This window comes from Anabrus simplex, chromosome 2, assembly GCF_040414725.1.
Source record: "Anabrus simplex isolate iqAnaSimp1 chromosome 2, ASM4041472v1, whole genome shotgun sequence".
Lineage (NCBI taxonomy): Eukaryota > Metazoa > Arthropoda > Insecta > Orthoptera > Tettigoniidae > Anabrus > Anabrus simplex.
In genome coordinates, this window is record NC_090266.1 from 158,788,116 (window position 1) to 158,805,804 (window position 17,689).

The 17,689-nt window shown below is 38.8% G+C and overlaps 1 protein-coding gene across 1 annotated transcript in view; it reads left to right on the forward strand.

Annotated features, from left to right (window-relative positions):
• Positions 1-15,894, forward strand: part of Dus4 (Dihydrouridine synthase 4) — a 111,142-nt gene extending 95,248 nt beyond the window's left edge. The window contains exons 4-6 of the mRNA XM_067138938.2: positions 1,780-1,959; positions 4,455-4,663; positions 8,707-15,894. Of these exons, the coding sequence (XP_066995039.1) occupies positions 1,780-1,959; positions 4,455-4,663; positions 8,707-9,107 (790 nt within the window). The 3' untranslated portion in view covers positions 9,108-15,894. The remainder of the gene's footprint in view (positions 1-1,779; positions 1,960-4,454; positions 4,664-8,706) is intronic.
• Positions 15,895-17,689: the final 1,795 nt, after the last annotated feature.

Here is a 17,689-nt window from a genome sequence, read left to right on the forward strand (position 1 = left end):
AAATTTCAGGCCGAATTTAATTTATTCCTCCTGCTTTATGATAATGGAGTTTATTTACCACTCTCTCCACTTCCTTAAGAGAAAATTCACTAACATCATTGTCATCGTCCCTGTAGGCTCAGTTGTTTTGCAATGTCAACCAAAATATTTTCTTTTATGTTACGAAGATTTTCAAAATATTCCTTTTGCTTGTCCAGCGATTCCCCGAGATCTACTATGAGTTCACTTGATTTACCCAAAACACTATTCATTTCCTTTATCTGTCCCTTTCTAGGATTCTTTGTTACTGTCCAGAAAGGTTTCCCTGCCACTTGACCAAGCCTTTTCTGGTTATTACTAAAATCTTCTCATGAATACATTTAGGATTCAGCAATTATTTGTTTTGCTCTGTTTCTTTCATCTAGGTATAATTCTTGTCTGCATCGTCTTTGTTTCGAGCCATTTCAATTACCCATTCCTTTTACATTTACAAGCTACCCTCACTTCATCATTCCACCAAGATGTTCGCTTTTTCCTATCTTTACGCACAGTCGTTCTAGGCATTCCAATGCTGTTTCAACTATAGCATCCCTAATGTTACCCATTCTCTTTCCATATCCTGAAACAGCTTACTGTCTGTTGTTTGGAACTTTTCACTTATCTGTGTACTTCTAATTTCCTCATCCTAGAAATTCTCTGCCCTTATTTGTCTGCAAACAGATTTCACTTTCTTTATCCTAGGCCTAGAGATAGCCTACTTAGTTCACTACAGATCAAATAGTGGTCTGTATCATTGAAAAATCCCTGAAATACCTGCACATTCTTAACAAATTACCTGAATTCATAGTCTATTATAGATCTGGTGCCTCTAACTTCTCATGTGTAGCAGTGAATAGCCCTATGCTTGGAATATGTATTCATAACTGTTAATCCAATGAACATTACACACAGACATGCAAGACAGCTTTATCTATATGCTTTAACACGTGAGTTGGCCGTGCGGTCAGGGGCACACGGCTGTGAGCTTGCATCCGGGAGATACTGGGTTCGAATCCCACTGTCGGCAGCCCTGAAGATAGATTTCCGTGGTTTCCCATTTTCACACCAGGCACACCTTAATTAAGGCCACGGCCGCTTGCTTCCAACTCCTAGGACTTTCCTATCCTATCGTCGCCATAAGACCTATCTGTGTCGGTGCGACGTAAAGCAACTAGCAAAAAAAGAAAAAAAATCTACATGCTTGAATACTGGCAGGCCTCTGGGTGCAACAGTCACAGGAAGGCTAGCAGTAAGTAAGATTGATTAGCTCACCTCATTTTCAGTCGAGTGAGATGACAGAATGTTTGGAGCACCAGCACTGCATCAAGCTTTGTCAGGTACTTATAAATATGTTGGTAGAATTAATGTATAAAATTCAACAGACTCTTCAGTAACAACTTGACAAACACCATGGAATTTGAAGGGGATCTATCAATATTAAAGGGGCTTAGGTAAGAAAGACAGTATGTTTTTAGCTTTTCAACTAATTGATTATTTCTTCTTAGTACTGCTCTGATTTTAGAGCTGCTGTCTTCTTTCCCATTCATTTATTTCAAAGTCTGTGCATGTCACTGCAAATTTCCATATGGTGTGGAAACTAACCTTCCATCTGGAGTAATGTAAAACTTCAATGGTAATGATTACGGAGCTTCTGTTGTTTGGTATTTTTATTACACTTAGTGCAAAATTAAGAAAATAAGAGTGATTTTGTTTTTTCATGATAATGAGTTCTTAACTGGGAAATATTGCTATTTGTTCCAGGAGCAGTAATGGTGTAGATCTTAACTGCGGCTGCCCACAACGTTGGGCTATGAAAGAAGGCTATGGTGCTGATCTTTTGTACAAACCCGATCTATTACGAGACATAGTTTTACAAGTGAGGAACAGAATCTCCCTTCCCTATACTGTCTCAGTGAAGATAAGAATACTAGATGATATAAGGTACTGCCACATTACATCTTAAATGAATACTATCAATCAAATTTGTTTAGGTAAAAATTCTAGGCAAGGGTGTAAAGGACATGCATAATGACATAAACATGCATATTTCAAGTGAATATATAGTTTTTACAACTGTATTGTACTTACTTGAATTAAACTTTCAGCTTCTTAGGTACCTGCCATAGAGATGTTAATTACAGAACAAATATGGCAACCGGGCACCTGCAGGGACCAAACCCACAACCTGATGTCTTCTTTCCCATTAAGTTATTTCATACAGTAGCTCAATCAATAGAGCATCTGACATGAATTCAGAAGATAGTGAGTTCTGTTGCCCCTGGTGGGCTATTTTTGTCCTGCAGAAGATACATATGGTAGAGTATTAGGGAAAAAGGACAAGGAGACACCCTGGTGGAATAACAAAGTAAGGGATGCAGTGAAATAAAAACAAAAAGCATGGAAGAGGGGGCAGAAATGCGGAGAGTAGGCAAAAGTATCATTAAGCAAAGAAAGCAAGTCAGAAGATTGTACAGGAAGAGAAACAAAGTGCTAAGAAAACTTCACAGAAACCTTGCGAGAGGATGTTAAAGGAAGTAAGAAAGTATTGTATGGATTGTTTAGAAGCAAAGTTAACAGGATAGAAGATGCAAAATTTGTAAGGAAAGGTTCAGACAATTTTGACACAAAGAGGGGGCAGAATTTTGCTAAATAACTTGATATATCATTTTCAGAGAACTGGATGAAGAGGAGGAACAAGAAGAAGAAATGGTGGAAGGAAACCAAAATGAAGATATAACAATGTTGGAAATAGGAGGAATTATAAAGATGAAAACTGGCAAAGCGTCAGGTGTGGATGAGGTGGCTACAGAGATAATAAAGGCAGCAGGACCAGTAGGGGTACATGGGATATATAGGTTATTTTGAGTGATACGGAAAAAAGGAAGTACCAGAAGATTGGAGAAAATGTCCGATAATTCCAGTATTCAGGAAGGGTAATAAGAAAGAATGTAGCAACTTTAGGGGAATCGCCCTCATTTCACATATCACAAAGATCTTTGAGAGGATATTAGAGTGAGGGCTGAGGATGAAAGTAGGAAAGGAAATGGAGGAAAAACAATGTGGATTTAGAAGGGATAGATCAACTTGTTGAATTTTTGCATTAAGAAACATGATGGAGAAAAGATGGGAGTTCAGGAAGGATTTAGTGATGACATTTATGGATATTGAGAAGGTGTATGACAGTGTACCATTGCAACTAGTGTGGGATGCATTGGTAAAAATGAAGATAAGCAGAGCAGAAGTACAAATGATCATAGCCATGTATGAAAAGTATGTAAGTAGTTTGAAGACTAAAATAAGACAAACAAACTGGTTCAATGTAGAAACAGGACTTCAACAAGGAAGTGTATGATACCCTCTACTCTTCATCACAGTCATGGATGAAATCCACAGGAGTGTACTATAAAAAATGGGAAACAAAGAGACAAAGACCTTATTCTTTGCAGACGACATAGTAATATGGGGAGAAGATGAAATGGAAGTACAAGAACAAGTTACTGTGTGGAATTGGCAGAGGGAATATTGAAGTAAATGGAAGACAATCAGAAGTTCTGAAAATCTTCAGATATTTGGGGAGTATACTTGCAGAAGATGGGAAAATAAATTAAGAAATCAGAAAGAGAATCCAACAAGCCAATGGGTTTTTACTAGTGTGTGAGAGGTATAATGTGGAACTGGAACATCCCAGAGAAATGCAAGAAAATTCTGTACTCAGTGTATCACACACCAATTTTGACATATGCGGCAGGCACACGCACAACAACAAAACATGATGAAAGCAGAATCCTTGTAGCCGATATGAAATTCCTCAGAGGAATAATTGGGAAGACACAAAGGGATAAAATCAGAAACAGAAATTTGAGAGAAAATGGAGTCCCTAAATTGCAAGACAAGGTAGAGACCAATAAGCTGAAATGGTATGGACATGTGATGAGAATGGAAGAGGATAGAGTTCCAAAGCAAATATTTATGGAGAAAATAATAGCAGGAAGACAATGGGGAAGGCCTAAAGAGAGGTGTACAGATACGTTGAAGGAGAGTATAGAGAAGAGAGGAGTAAAAGTAGAAGAAATATTTGAGGAAGGAAGGAAGTGAGAGATAGAAAACTGTGGATGTTCTTGATTCACAACCCGACCCAGAAGACTGGAAATGGGAAATGAGGATGACTGACATGTCTTCAGCATATACTGTATGTAGTCAACACGACTTAATTAGCTGAAAGTTTATTTCATGGGTATTTCAATTTTGTGCCTTCACCAGATTGATAGGAAAAGGCATCCTGTGCAAAATACTATTATTGAATTTACCAGCATTGAATCATAAAATTCATTGTTATGTGGTTCATATTAATGAATTTTGAACTGTTCAGTATTTTCCCTTTGATTTAGGTGAGTGTTAATTCTCCTAATATGTATATTTCATTTTCCCCTTTTCAGGAAGAGTGTTGACCTGTGTCAGATGTTGGAATCCACGGGCATATCTTTCATCACAATACATTCTCGAACACCTGAGCAGCGTTCTCAGCCCATTTCCATGGATGCATTAAGGTTAATAAGAGACAGTGTCCGAATTCCATTAATAGCAAATGGGGATGTTAAAAATTTGGAGGATGCTGTGAAGTTGTACGAGGAAACTGGATGTGAAGGTGAATACATTTTATATATTTTCCTTATGAAGTCAGAATACAAGTAACATTGTGAGGTGGGAAAGTAAAATTTAACACATTCAGTCTTGATTTCCCCTTAGATACAAAAATAAATTTTTCTCCCAGTGTGACCCAAAGCAAATTATGTATTTTTTTTTTAAAAAAAAGGAATACTTTTCCAGCTGATGCTTCCATTTGTAAGCTCTGTAAATTCCATGGCCGCAATACCATTATCACATTTATTTCTTTTTTCTCAGAAACACATATATTGGGAATAATGTCAAATTAGAGAGGAGAGAGCCAAATGAAAGGGATACAGAAGGGGATGAAGCACTGTAGAATAAAAGTGATAATACAATAACTTATTTTAACAAAAGTTAGGATGTGTAACTGAAACAAGAATGTAAATTGAAATGTATGGAAAAATCATACATCAACAAAGTTTCAATCTCAAGATGCTGCTTCAATCTAGATCCAAGAGAAGTTCAAATAAACATCTAACTAAATTTATTAATTCCACTTGGATTAATTTACCTGGACAAAAATTTTAAAAAAGCTGTTTACCCAAGAATATTTTTTTTTACAATTGGCGTAACGTCCAGTTTGCCCAGGAATATTTTTATTTTACAATTGGCGTAACGTCGCACTGACACAGATAGGTGTTTCAGTACATAGGCACTTGAGGATAAGGCCAAAAAAGACATACATGGTGAATACCAGGGATAACAAAACAAACATTACAGTGTGTGCTGAGGAGAGTGGGGCAAGAGGAAAGGGAAACTTAAAGTAGAGGATAGGAAGAGAGTGGTGGAACAGGTTATTGAGGAGGAGAAAAGGGAAGAGGAAGTGAGTTCTGCAGGCGTCAGGGAAGTTATGGGAGACCAGGAGTGGAGGGGATCTAATGAGGGTGGGGTCATGGCTGACTCATTTTTCAGGCATGTGGAGGAAAGGGAAAGTGTTACCCAGGAATGAGATTAAGGTAGATATTGAGGAAAATAGAAGGAAAGGAGGATGGTAATTTTCCACATTGGTACCAATAACGTCAGGCAATCAAGAAAAGGTTTTAACATACTTGGAGATATTTTTGGGATCTTGTTATGGCAGACGTAGCTTAAGGAAGCAGAGATTGTTATAAGTGGGATACTGAATGAAGAGTGATTGGGGATTTAAATGGAACTATGGAATGGGTATGTGGGAAATTGGGAATGAGATTTGTACATCCTGTGCAAAATACTATTATTGAATTTACCAGCATTGAATCATAAAATTCATTGTTATGTGATTCATATTAATGAATTTTGAACTATTCAGTATTTTCCCTGTGCTCTGTGCTCAGATGGCCTTCATTTGAACTGCAATAGTTCAAATAGGGGCGGAGTGTTTAGAATTATATGGAAACAGGGTTGCCCAAGGAGTGGTAATGTCAGTATAGGACACATGAAGTCAAGTAAGGATGTGCTTAAAATTGTTAGTGTTAAACTGTAGAAGTCTGCTATAGCGAGAATTTATAACGGCGAAAAATTTACTTGCTATAGCAGATTGTTGTTATATCCAAATTTCCGTAAAAGTTGGGAAAAACCCAAACACATTAAATAGGTATGAACTGGAAATCAGTTTGTTCAAAACTTGTGTTTTTGGAGATAATATCCACACTACGGCTTGCTCGTTTGTTATTTTTCGAAATCCAATACTAGGTGAAGGTTTGTGTTTAATTGCATTCCGGAAAAAATTATAGTATCACTCCAGAGGCCTCTGTGGCAAACGTTTCAGTTTTCTTCCACAAACAGCTTCACTTAACTTAACCGTATATGTATCATGAAAACATAGTTCAAGCGCATGTAGAGAAATGATAACCTCCTCGCTAAACGAGTTAACTGCTTTCGACCACGTTATTCACGTTTTTGTTATGAAAACATGTTCTTTTCTTTCATTTCTAATTTTCTTTACAGAACAGCAGTCGACGGGTATTACTAATCGACCAACATTGCATTCTTATGTCAACGAGAGAGCTCGCAAGTGCACATAGCGAAAAAACAGTACCAAAGGTCACATTTTGTGGCAAACGCTTCAGTTTTCTTATTCAAACAGTGTCACCTACCCCAACTTAACCGCGTATGTACCATGAAAACGTATATCAAGCACCAGTAGAAAAGTGATAACCTTTCCGCTGTAAATTTACATAGGAATAGCCTTACCGAAATTTAACCAGACGCGAAAAAATATACCTAACCTCCGAAATCAGTTATGCTCTCTGCCATATCTGGAAGTGTATTGCATTCGTACTTAATTTCAGTGTATAATATTAAAATTAAACGATCGTTCACTTCAGCCTTTATTTCTAACGAGTTAACAACTGCTATCGGATATGCATTTATTACAAAAACGCCTTCTCTTTCATTTTCCTTTATAGAACAGCAGTTGACGGGTTTTACTAATCGACTCTGACATCGCTTTTAAATGTCGACAATAGAGCTCCCTAGTGGATATAGCGAGTAAACTATACCAGAGGTGATCGATCGCATGCAATATAATGGTTGGGTGTATAAATATCGGTAACGAAAAAAATCGTGCACGCTTAATCGCTCGTAATAATGGATGCTTCAGTGATCGGACTCTCGCTGTAACCAAAGGATAATACCCAGTTCAATATAGGAATTTTGAAGGGATAAAAAATATCTGACATTATAACAGGGTTCTCGTTATACCCATACTCGCTATAGCGGACTTCTACTGTATTGTAAAGAAAGGAATAGAATGAAGTAATTTGATAAATATATATTTTCCAGATGTTGTAATAAGAATCATGGCTGAGAAGTCATATTAGGGATTCAGTAATATTCTCAAAAAACTGGAGTGTTTATCTCAGAAACAGGTTAGGAACGATAGGAGGGGGAGTATTTATACTGGTGAATGAAAAATTTGTAAGCTACGAAAAGGTTAAGGATGAGGAACAGGAAATTCTAGATGTAAGACTCTTCTCTAAAGACAATAGACAACTTTTTTTTGGGGTGTACAAACCTGGCGAGGCTGTCACTGATGCTGATACAGAATTATTCCATGCGATAATCAGCTATGTGGAGAATGACACAGAAAGAAACGTTATTGCAGCGAATGATCTGAACTTACCAAATGTTAACTGGGAAGGGAATGCGAAGGACAGAAAGTATGACCAACAAATGGTGAATAAATTATTATCGGAAGGAAAGCTGAATCAGAAATCAATGGAACCAAATAGAGGGAAAAATATTCTACACGTGGTGCTGATAAAACCAGATGAGTTGTATAGGGAAACTGAAGTGATACATGGTGTAAGTGATCATGAAGCTGTCTTTGTCATAGTTAAAAATAAATGTGTTAGAAAGGAATGTTGTATAAGTAGGACTATTATGCAATACCATATTGCTGATAATACGGGAATGGAGAAATTTTTAAAAAGGCAGTTATCACCGGGCGAGTTGGCTGTGCGGTTAGGGGGCGTGCAGCTGTGAGCTTGCACCCGGGAGATAGTGGGTTCGAATCCCACTGTTGGCAGCCCTGAAGATGGTTTTCTGTGGTTTACCGTTTTTACACCAGTCAAATGCTAGGGCTGTACCTTAATTAAGGCCACAGCGCTTCCTTCCCACTCCTAGCCGTTTCCTATCCCATCGTCGCCATAAGACCTGTCTGTGTTGGTGCGACGTGAAGCCACTAGCAATTTTTTTTTTTTTTTAAGCAGTTATCAGCAATGGGAAATGGTTAAAAAAAAATGTAAACAGCCTATGGGATGGGTTTAAAGCAATATTGTTGACGAGTGTGAAAACAGGTACCTTTATATGTGGTAAGGAATAATAAGGACCATGTTATAACAGGGAAATAGAGAGGTTATCTTGATATTCTCTTCCTTTCTGAAAATGTCATCAAGTACACTGGTAACATCAATCATATAAATTTTTGTAATGTTGCAAATTCTGGCTAATGCTCTCAGAAATCTTACTTCATGTTACTACATTAGATGGAAAATTCAAAAATAGTATGCAAATGATATTTAATAAAATGTTTTGCAGGTGTCATGGCTGCTCGTGGAATCCTTGCCAATCCAGCCTTGTTTGCTGGACACCCTACTACTCCATTGGATTGTGTCAAGCAGTGGGTAGAAATTGCTCTCGATTATGAGGTTCCATTTCAAGCATTCCACCACCACCTTCAGTTTATGATGGAGAAGATACTACGTAAAAAAGAAAGAGTGTTTTTTAGTTCATTGAAAACTATTGAAAGTATCTTAACATTCCTAGCAGAACATTGCGACCTTCACTTCAGTAAAAATGAAGGGAATTTGAGAAATATGGTCAAAGAATGTGAATCTGTGAATTTAAAAGAACTACCCTTGACTATGACACAAAAAAAGAGCAATCCTGTCAATAACTGTGAAGAGTTTATGGAGGACTTGTGTATTTCCTTCCAATAGAGGCATGTAGTACAACCTTCGTATTAGTCATTGGAACACAAAAATCACATTTCAAAGAATGAATTGCCACAAACTCATAATTCAGAAATGCCAACCCTTACCGCATATCAGATTATTCTGACGAGGGGAATTCACCAAGTGTAACAACCCGATTTCCAAGAAACTTCGCTCAGCGGAAGAGAGGTCGAAATAAGCGAACACAAGTTCGGCTTACCTGTAGACACTCAACCATTTCCGAGAAAATGGCGGTCAAAGTTTTCTGTGTGTTTTACGTGCGTTTTAGAGCATAACAAATACAACTGATGTGGTGACACTGTTGCTATCGCGCAGCTTCACACTTTCGTGCCCGTGTTCAAATCATGATGATTTTTTGTTTTGTTTTGTTTATCTACTTATGTCCATTGATGATTACTGCACAGATGTTTCTTATCAAGTTAGTGGATACAGGGGTGTTATATTGATTGTAAAACTACAACTGGGTTTCACAATAAGTGTAATATATTATGATATTTTTAAGGGATTACAGTGTTTTGTAAGTTCAGTTTTATATTAACGCTTCAGAAGATGATACCAATCATAGAAACATTCAAAACATGCAAATTTTGCACATCACGAGCACCACCACAGTTACGTTTCTGGGTGAGAATGTCACTCGGGAAAGAAACATCGTTAAAATTGCTGAAGATTTCCCATGTTGGCAATAAGTTTGCGACAAACCACGCACTAGTTAAAATGGCGCGGCTACACAGCACGAGTAAATGAGCTCCGCAATTCACCTGCCATATCAGGAAGTAAAACATCATCTTATAATTCAAGGGTGTGCTAGTGTATCATTTTGTCACGTTTATCAACAGTGAAGCTCTATGATGCTGAAAACCGTAGATGAACGTCTGATGAAGTTTGAAAAACGGATGTCTGATTTTCAAGTTCACTCGGAGCAAGCCATGGCTGCTGGTGCAGCAAGTGCTGCGACACTCTAACAAGTCTTGCTTTAGACTTCGAGGCCTTCCGTGGAATTACATCTGCAGAATTGACATGAAGAAGGAGGTAGGCCATCCACAAGAATGTCTAGATTGGCAGGATAATCAGCTTGATGAGGTAGAACATTACAGAAGGAACTACCTCCTCTTTCACAATGTAACTGGAACCCCAAGCGAGGATACATATGCTGTGTTGTTAGAAACTTCGAAAAGCAAGCTGAATGTTCAATTGTCAATGGACAGCATAGATCGGTGTCACAGACTCTGCCATATGAAGAGGGCGGCAACTAAGGTGGTGTCTGCGGGGAATAGACTTATTATTATTAAATTCCTCAGGTACCATGAACGAGACCACATCTGGCATGCCAAGTGAGCTCTGAAAGGTACTAAGCTGCTCATCGTGGAATCTCTGATGTCCACACGGAAGGAAGTACTAAATAAAGCACTGGACTTCGATCCTGGATAGCCGCATTACTGTTCATCTAGATGATGGAAGGGAGCAGCAAATTAATACACCTTGTGAATTGAATTCACACTTGAGGCGACTATGTGGATTATCAGAGTGATGAAACCATAGCGATGTGCCTTCACAATACAGAGGCTGATCTTCAAAGACTGAGACTGATTTTTTCTGTAGCTTCTGTGATACTTTCCTATCTCTAACAAATATTTGAAAAGAACGGGTTTTTATGTATAATGTCCGTAGGCGGCAGCACTCTCGTATCTGTAGGTTGGTAGTTAGTAATGCTCTATTGTGTAGACGCTATGTGCATTTCGCATACCGGACAATGGAGGTGACGCGAGAGGAGCAGTACAGCGCAATCATATTCTGTTTCTGTTTAAACCATACAGTGACTGAAACGTACGAAAAGCTGAAGTAGGCGTACAGTGAAGATGCACTACCTCGTGTAACATTTTAGGTGGTTCAGGGACTTCAAAGAAGGCTGACTTGTCTGTGTTAAGCAAGGTGGGCCTGGTGTTTCGGCTTCTGCTGTGACTGAAGTCAACATCAACACAGAGGTTGTGAATGTCCGTGAGGATCGACGGATAACATTACGTAACCTCAGTGAAATGTTGAGAATTTCATATGGCAGTGTCTTTACGATTATGCATGATCTCCGTATGACCCGAGTTTGTGCCCGTTGGGTGCCACGTCTGTTGACTTCCAAACAAAAAGCTGTGCGAATGGAGACAAGCCGTGAGATGCTGCGCCCCTTTGCTGATGGAGGGGATGTGTTTTTGAAATTGATTATCACTAGTGATGAGTCATGGCTGCATCATTATGATCCTGAACAAGCCAGCACAGTGTGGAAATCGCCAGGTTCTCCATCACAAAAAAAAAGATAAAAGTTGTTCCATCTGCAGGGAAAGTGATTGTGATCACATTTTTTGACTGTAATGGAATGATTTACCAGCATGCAGTTCCCCCTCACACTACTGTTACAGCAGCATACTACACTCAGTATTGGTTGCATTGAGGAAGCAGATTGCAAAGAAACGACCAGAGCTTTCTCAGACTGGGTGGCGACCTCATCATGACAATGAATGGCCTCACGTCGCATATCAAGTCATGCAATTTGTGGCTCGATTCAAGATTACCTGTGTACCGCATCCACCCTATAGCCCTGATCTTGCACCCTGTGATTTTTTTTATTCCCATCTCTAAAGGCAAAAGCTTAGGGGCATTCGATTTGAGAACTCTGAAGCAGTGCTCAAGAAAAATTAGGCGATTCTCAAGGACCTGACAAAGAATGGTCTGCAACATGTGTTCAAGGACTGGCAGAGATGCTATAAAAAGTGCATTGAAGTAGGAAGGGACTACTTTGAAAAAGATCATGTAAACATTGAAATGGAGTAATAAACATCTGTGAAAAAAATCGGTCTCAGTCTTTGTTGATGAGCCCTCGTATTATTGTTTTTGTCGGTTTATTGTGTGTGTGTGGTTTTTTTTTCACCAGGCAGTGGTCCACTTCATCGGGATATCCAGTTAAGATTTCTGTCTTAGTTCAAGCATGTCCATTAGCCTGTAACTGTAACTCTTAACAATTTGAACAGCCTAAGCTTACTCGCATACTTGTATGAAATTAAGGGTTCATTTAACGAAAATTGTGGCCATGTGATAGGTATCGGTGAAAGTTGGTTGTCTCCCTCAGTTCACCTTGATGGCGTCCGCCTCCATAATGTAAAGGTTAGTGTTATTAGCTGCCGTCCTCAGGGGCCCGGGTTTGATTCCCGGTACTGCCAGAAATTTAAGAATGACAGAAGGGCTGGTATGTTGTCGAAATGGTACATGCAGCTCACCTCCTTTGGGGGGTGTACCTGAAAACAGCTGCACTACCTCAGGATGAGGACACTTACCTACCTTGATGGCTATAATCACCATCGTCGTCATGACCACACCAATAAGAAGGGTGTAGGCCTCGTTCTTTATTGTAGAGACAACCTCAAGAGCTGTGTCATTTGCACCTCATCGACCGGTGAGTTACCAAGGGCAGAGTTTGTGTTTGTTGAAGTAATTGCGAGTGGACAGAAAATACTTACTGGAGTACTTTATCGACCACCTAAAATATTACATGTTACTGAATTTGAGATGTATTTTCTTAATTTACTACCAGCGTATGAACAGCTTATAATATTAGGGGACTTGAACACTAATTTACTTATCAAGACCTATGACACAAAGAAATTAGAAGACCTGTTTTCATCATTTGATATGACGATCCTTCCCTCTCACCCGACTAACCATGTGTATACTGCTAACCACTTTTCACATACCTTAATTGATCTTAAAGTGACTAATAATAATAATGTTATTTGCTTTACGTCCCACTAACTACTTTTTAAGGTCTTCGGAGACGCCGAGGTACCGGAATTTAGTCCTGCAGGAGTTCTTTTACGTGCCAATAAATCTACCGACACGTGGCTGACGTATTTGAGCACCTTCAAATACCACCGGACTGAGCCAGGATCGAACCTGCCAAGTTGGGGTTAGAAGGCCAGCGCCTTAACCGTCTGAGCCACTCAGCCCGGCTAAAGTGACTAATAACCTTCAGAAAGTTGTAACTCATGGACAAATTTCAGTACCAGCCATGTTCACTCATGACTATATTTCTTGATTACTTGCTTCATATTCCAAAATATAAACCTAGATATGTAACCTGCAGGAATTTAAAAAAACATTGACATAAAATCAGTTAAGATATGATGCCTACAGTCTTCTGTGGAATGACATTTTACATCTAGAAGATATTGACATAAAAATTAATTTATTCATTAGTACATGGTCTATATAACATACATGCACCGAAGTGACAGATAAGTGTGTCCCAGAAACCTAATCCATGGCTAACCTCTGAAGTTAAAAACATGATGTCTCAGCGTGATGGTCTTTTCAACGCTACAGATGTACTTCTGACCAAACTGACTATGAAAATTGTAGAATAATTAGGAATAAAACTAAACAAACGATGTGTTATCTTAAATTTAAATATACCAGGCGAGTTGGCCGTGCGGTTCAGGGCGCGCAGCTGTGAGCTCGCATCCAGGAGGTAGTGGGTTCGAACCCCTCTGTCGGCAGCCCTGAAGATGGTTTTCCATGGTTTCCCATGTTCACACCAGGCAAATGCTGGGGCTGTACCTTAATTAAGGCAACGGCCGCTTCCTTCCCATTCCTAGGCTTTTCTTGTTCCCCATCGTCGCCATAAGACCTATCTGTGTCGGTGCAATGTAAAGCAAATAGCAAATTTAAAACATATGAGTATGTTCGTAAATCAGTACGTAACTTAAATACGGATAGTGCCTCGAAGCATCTCCGAGCTATGGGCATAGGTAAAATGAGATAAAAGAACCAGGTACCTGACATTCCACATGATGAGGTGAACGCGTATTTCTCAGAAGACCGGATTCAGTCTAATCCACTAAAGAGACAACATACAGATAACAGCCCATCACTTGTCCCTCAAAATTTGCCTTTCATACAGTCAGCACTAATGAAGTTAAGAAAGTCCTGTACTAAATCCAGGATGAGTGGGGTCAGTGATATTCCTATCACTTTTATACACAATATGCCATTAGTGCTGTTCTTCCCATTCTCAGCCATATTTTTAATTATTGTTTGAAGAATGGTACACTACCAACAGTTTGGAAATTAGCTAACATAATCCCACTACTAAGATCCCAGGTTCGAAACTTCTATTTGATTACTATCAAATTTCTATTATTTCTGCCCTCTCCAGAGCACTAGAATGGTTGGTACGTGTTCAAATACAGGAATACCTGCACTCTCACTCCCTTCTGGATCCGCTGCAGTCTGGCTGCAGGAAGGACCATAGTACAGCAACTGCCTTACTGAAAGTGACTGACGATATAAGATAAAGCAGTGGACGAAAGACAAGTGACTTCAGCAGTGCTTTTGACACGATCAATATCCAAATATTGTTTAAAAAATCTTGAATCTTTTATCGATACTGAAGCTTCAAAATTTTCCACTTACCTTACAGATCGTAAGCAGCGTGTTATAGCTCACAATATTAATTCACAGCGGCGGATCAGAAAGGCAGAAGCTCCGCTTGGGTTCTGTCCTTGGTCTTGGTCCTCTCCTGTTTGCACTCTATATTAATGATATCTCCTCTAAAATAAAGTATAATAGATATCAACTTCTTGCCGTTGACCTCCAAATTTACTGCCATGTTAATATAAAAGATATATTGAATGCAATAAAAGATAGCAACTCCGACCTTCAACAACTCAGTGCGTACGCCAGCAAAAACTTTCTCCTCCACAGCCCCAAAAAAACTCAGACAATTATAATATATATAGGTATGACTGACTGAAACTTTTGACTCAGCTGCACACGTAAGAAGTACATGTAGAAAGATGTACACGACACTACACCCTCTGAAATGACATAAGGACATTTTGCCATAAGACGTATTGATAAAACTGCTCCAAACTTTGATAATACCAATACTGGACTATTCAGACTTTGTCCTTGTTGATGCGACCCGTGAACAAACTACGAAACTTCAATGAGCATTGAACTCTGGTCTTCAGTTTGCTTTTAACTTGAGTTATGATGCTCACATAACCTCTAGCTAAACAGCACTTTCCTGACTGAAACCTGACAGGCAACAGAAGTTTCATGTACTTACATTGATATATCGAACTCTGAAGGAAAATCTACCCAAATACATTTCTTCAAAATTCCAGTTATTATCCTCGTTCAATAATTGTAACACTAGATCTGGCACTTCTCTTGCTATTCCTGTCAACCACTCTTCAATGTATAATAGATCCTTCGTTGTGGCTGGGTCACGATTCTGGAATTCACTTCCAGCTGCCATGAGGAACTCCAAAACAGTATCAAAATTTAAAACTGCACGTAGAGATTACATGTTGAATACTGCTGATTGTTTCATGTGACCGTTGACTAGTGGTAGGTTGGCGAGTAACATTGCTATTTTACTGTACAGCTGAAGAACACTGTTGTTTCTTATATTTAATATAGGTGATTATTGTTGTAGTATGAATGTACATAATATATAGCTTTCAATTCCTGTACATAGATCACTCTTTATGGCCATTTTTGTATTTCCGTTACTTTATTATGTATTGTGTTCTGTTTATGCATTGGCTTATATTTTTCAGTTTGTATATTACATTTTTTTATTTAGTTATATTTGATTTTATAATACAATAGTACATTTTTTATATGTGTATTACCTTGTAATTTACGTGGTTCAGTGTAAGAGAGAACCACAACCCCTAACTTCACCACTGCTAAAGTCAAATATATATATATATATATAAAATAAGAGTTTTGTCTATACATTGCTCAGAATTTGAAAAGAGTGGTATTTCTGTATCAGTCATGTCCACAGTAACAAGGAAATGCACTTTTTACTTTTCTGTAATTTCTGTCTGTCTGTATGTATGTATGTATGTATGTATGTATGTATGTATGTATGTATTGGGACCTTTCCCACCATCCCCCATAGCTCATGGTACCATGTGGCAACAAAGAGGCAACAAACATGGCACCATGCTCCACGGAAGGCGATGGTCAAGGGACCTTTTCTGCCTGTGACGATTCCCTCTCATTGGGATTGAATAAGTAATCCACTCACATGAGAGGTCAACGCCCTACGGCCCAGCAAGGTCGCTGCTAACTCTCCCATTCCTAAGATCTGAACCCCCGGCTACTCAGAGTGGCAGACCGTCCGCGGCGATAAAAATAAAATATCTTACAACTAACTTAAAGGCATAACATGAACGGAAGAGGTTCTGGATGCTAATTATCGGCAAAAAATAGGCACGAATAAATTTTCTGGATATTTAATTCACTCCCGTTGAACATATTTACAATCTACAACCTTGAACATCAAAGTTAACTTACATCCATTGAATTTTAATACCAGCAACGGACAACCATGTCCGGGCTATCACCCAAGTGAAAATTAGATCCACATCATTATGAGAGTCTTTATGTGGTCTATTGACATTACGCTGTTGAATATTAGAACACAAAACAATCACCTATTCAAATCAAGCACCTGGGTGTTCACATATAGCTTCAAACAACTCAGAGAAATTTGAGTTGCGTTTACTACAATCTTCGTTGTTAAGCTTGGTTTCGAATTTAAGGACACGATTATTTTACCTGTTGAGTACGGTAAACAGTATTATAATATCCTAACTTTTTACAGGGAAAAAAATAAGAAAACTATGACCTTACGGATATAAATATTCCCGGGATTAATTCCCAAATTACATATTTAAAACACAGCAAGTTACACTAATTTACCCTAAGATTAGAGTGGCCACCTACATCGAACATAACACGAGAAACACAATATTAAAAGAATTTAAAAAGAATCATAAAATGATAGGCAAACTCCATGGAGTTACAACCTATCCCAGAAATATAAGATGCACACAATTCTAGTTACACCAAATCACCTCACTTGAGGACTAACTATACACATCAGAGGGCCGAAACAATCTACTCAAACGAACTACCAAAGGATTTCTCACGAAGTCTAAATTAAACAAATCAATAAACATCAGAACAACATCTTATTTACACTATTATCACACCTGGAAGAGAAACACATATTATAACATTTCCCATACATGGTAGCTGCATCTGGTTTACCATTACCCGTCGTTTGTGTGATTGACTCCTTTTGTCATGTCCGAGGTACGAAAGGGGGACCAACAGGTCTCTCGAGTCGGGGACCCTGGAAAATCAAGACCCTACCTATCGCTTCTCCATGTGTATGAATTAAGTGTTCCTGCATTCATTCAACCTACCCTTATTAGAATGTGGTAATCGATTAACATAAAACATTTTACTACCAGGAGCATAAGATTTGGGAGAATTCAACTTCCTCAGCGAAGTGGCATCTACCCTTCGTTCAGTCTGGCCTGCTGTTACACAAACAGAACGAGAAAAACAAACTCGACCTTCACGAGCCGAGGGCAATAAATCCTGCCTGACCCTGGCCCCCTCGCACTGGGCGCTCACCTCTTTAAAAACCACCCTGACGCGTTCACAATCCCAATTCAATGGGTCATTTATTTCACGCCTTACCAACTGACCCA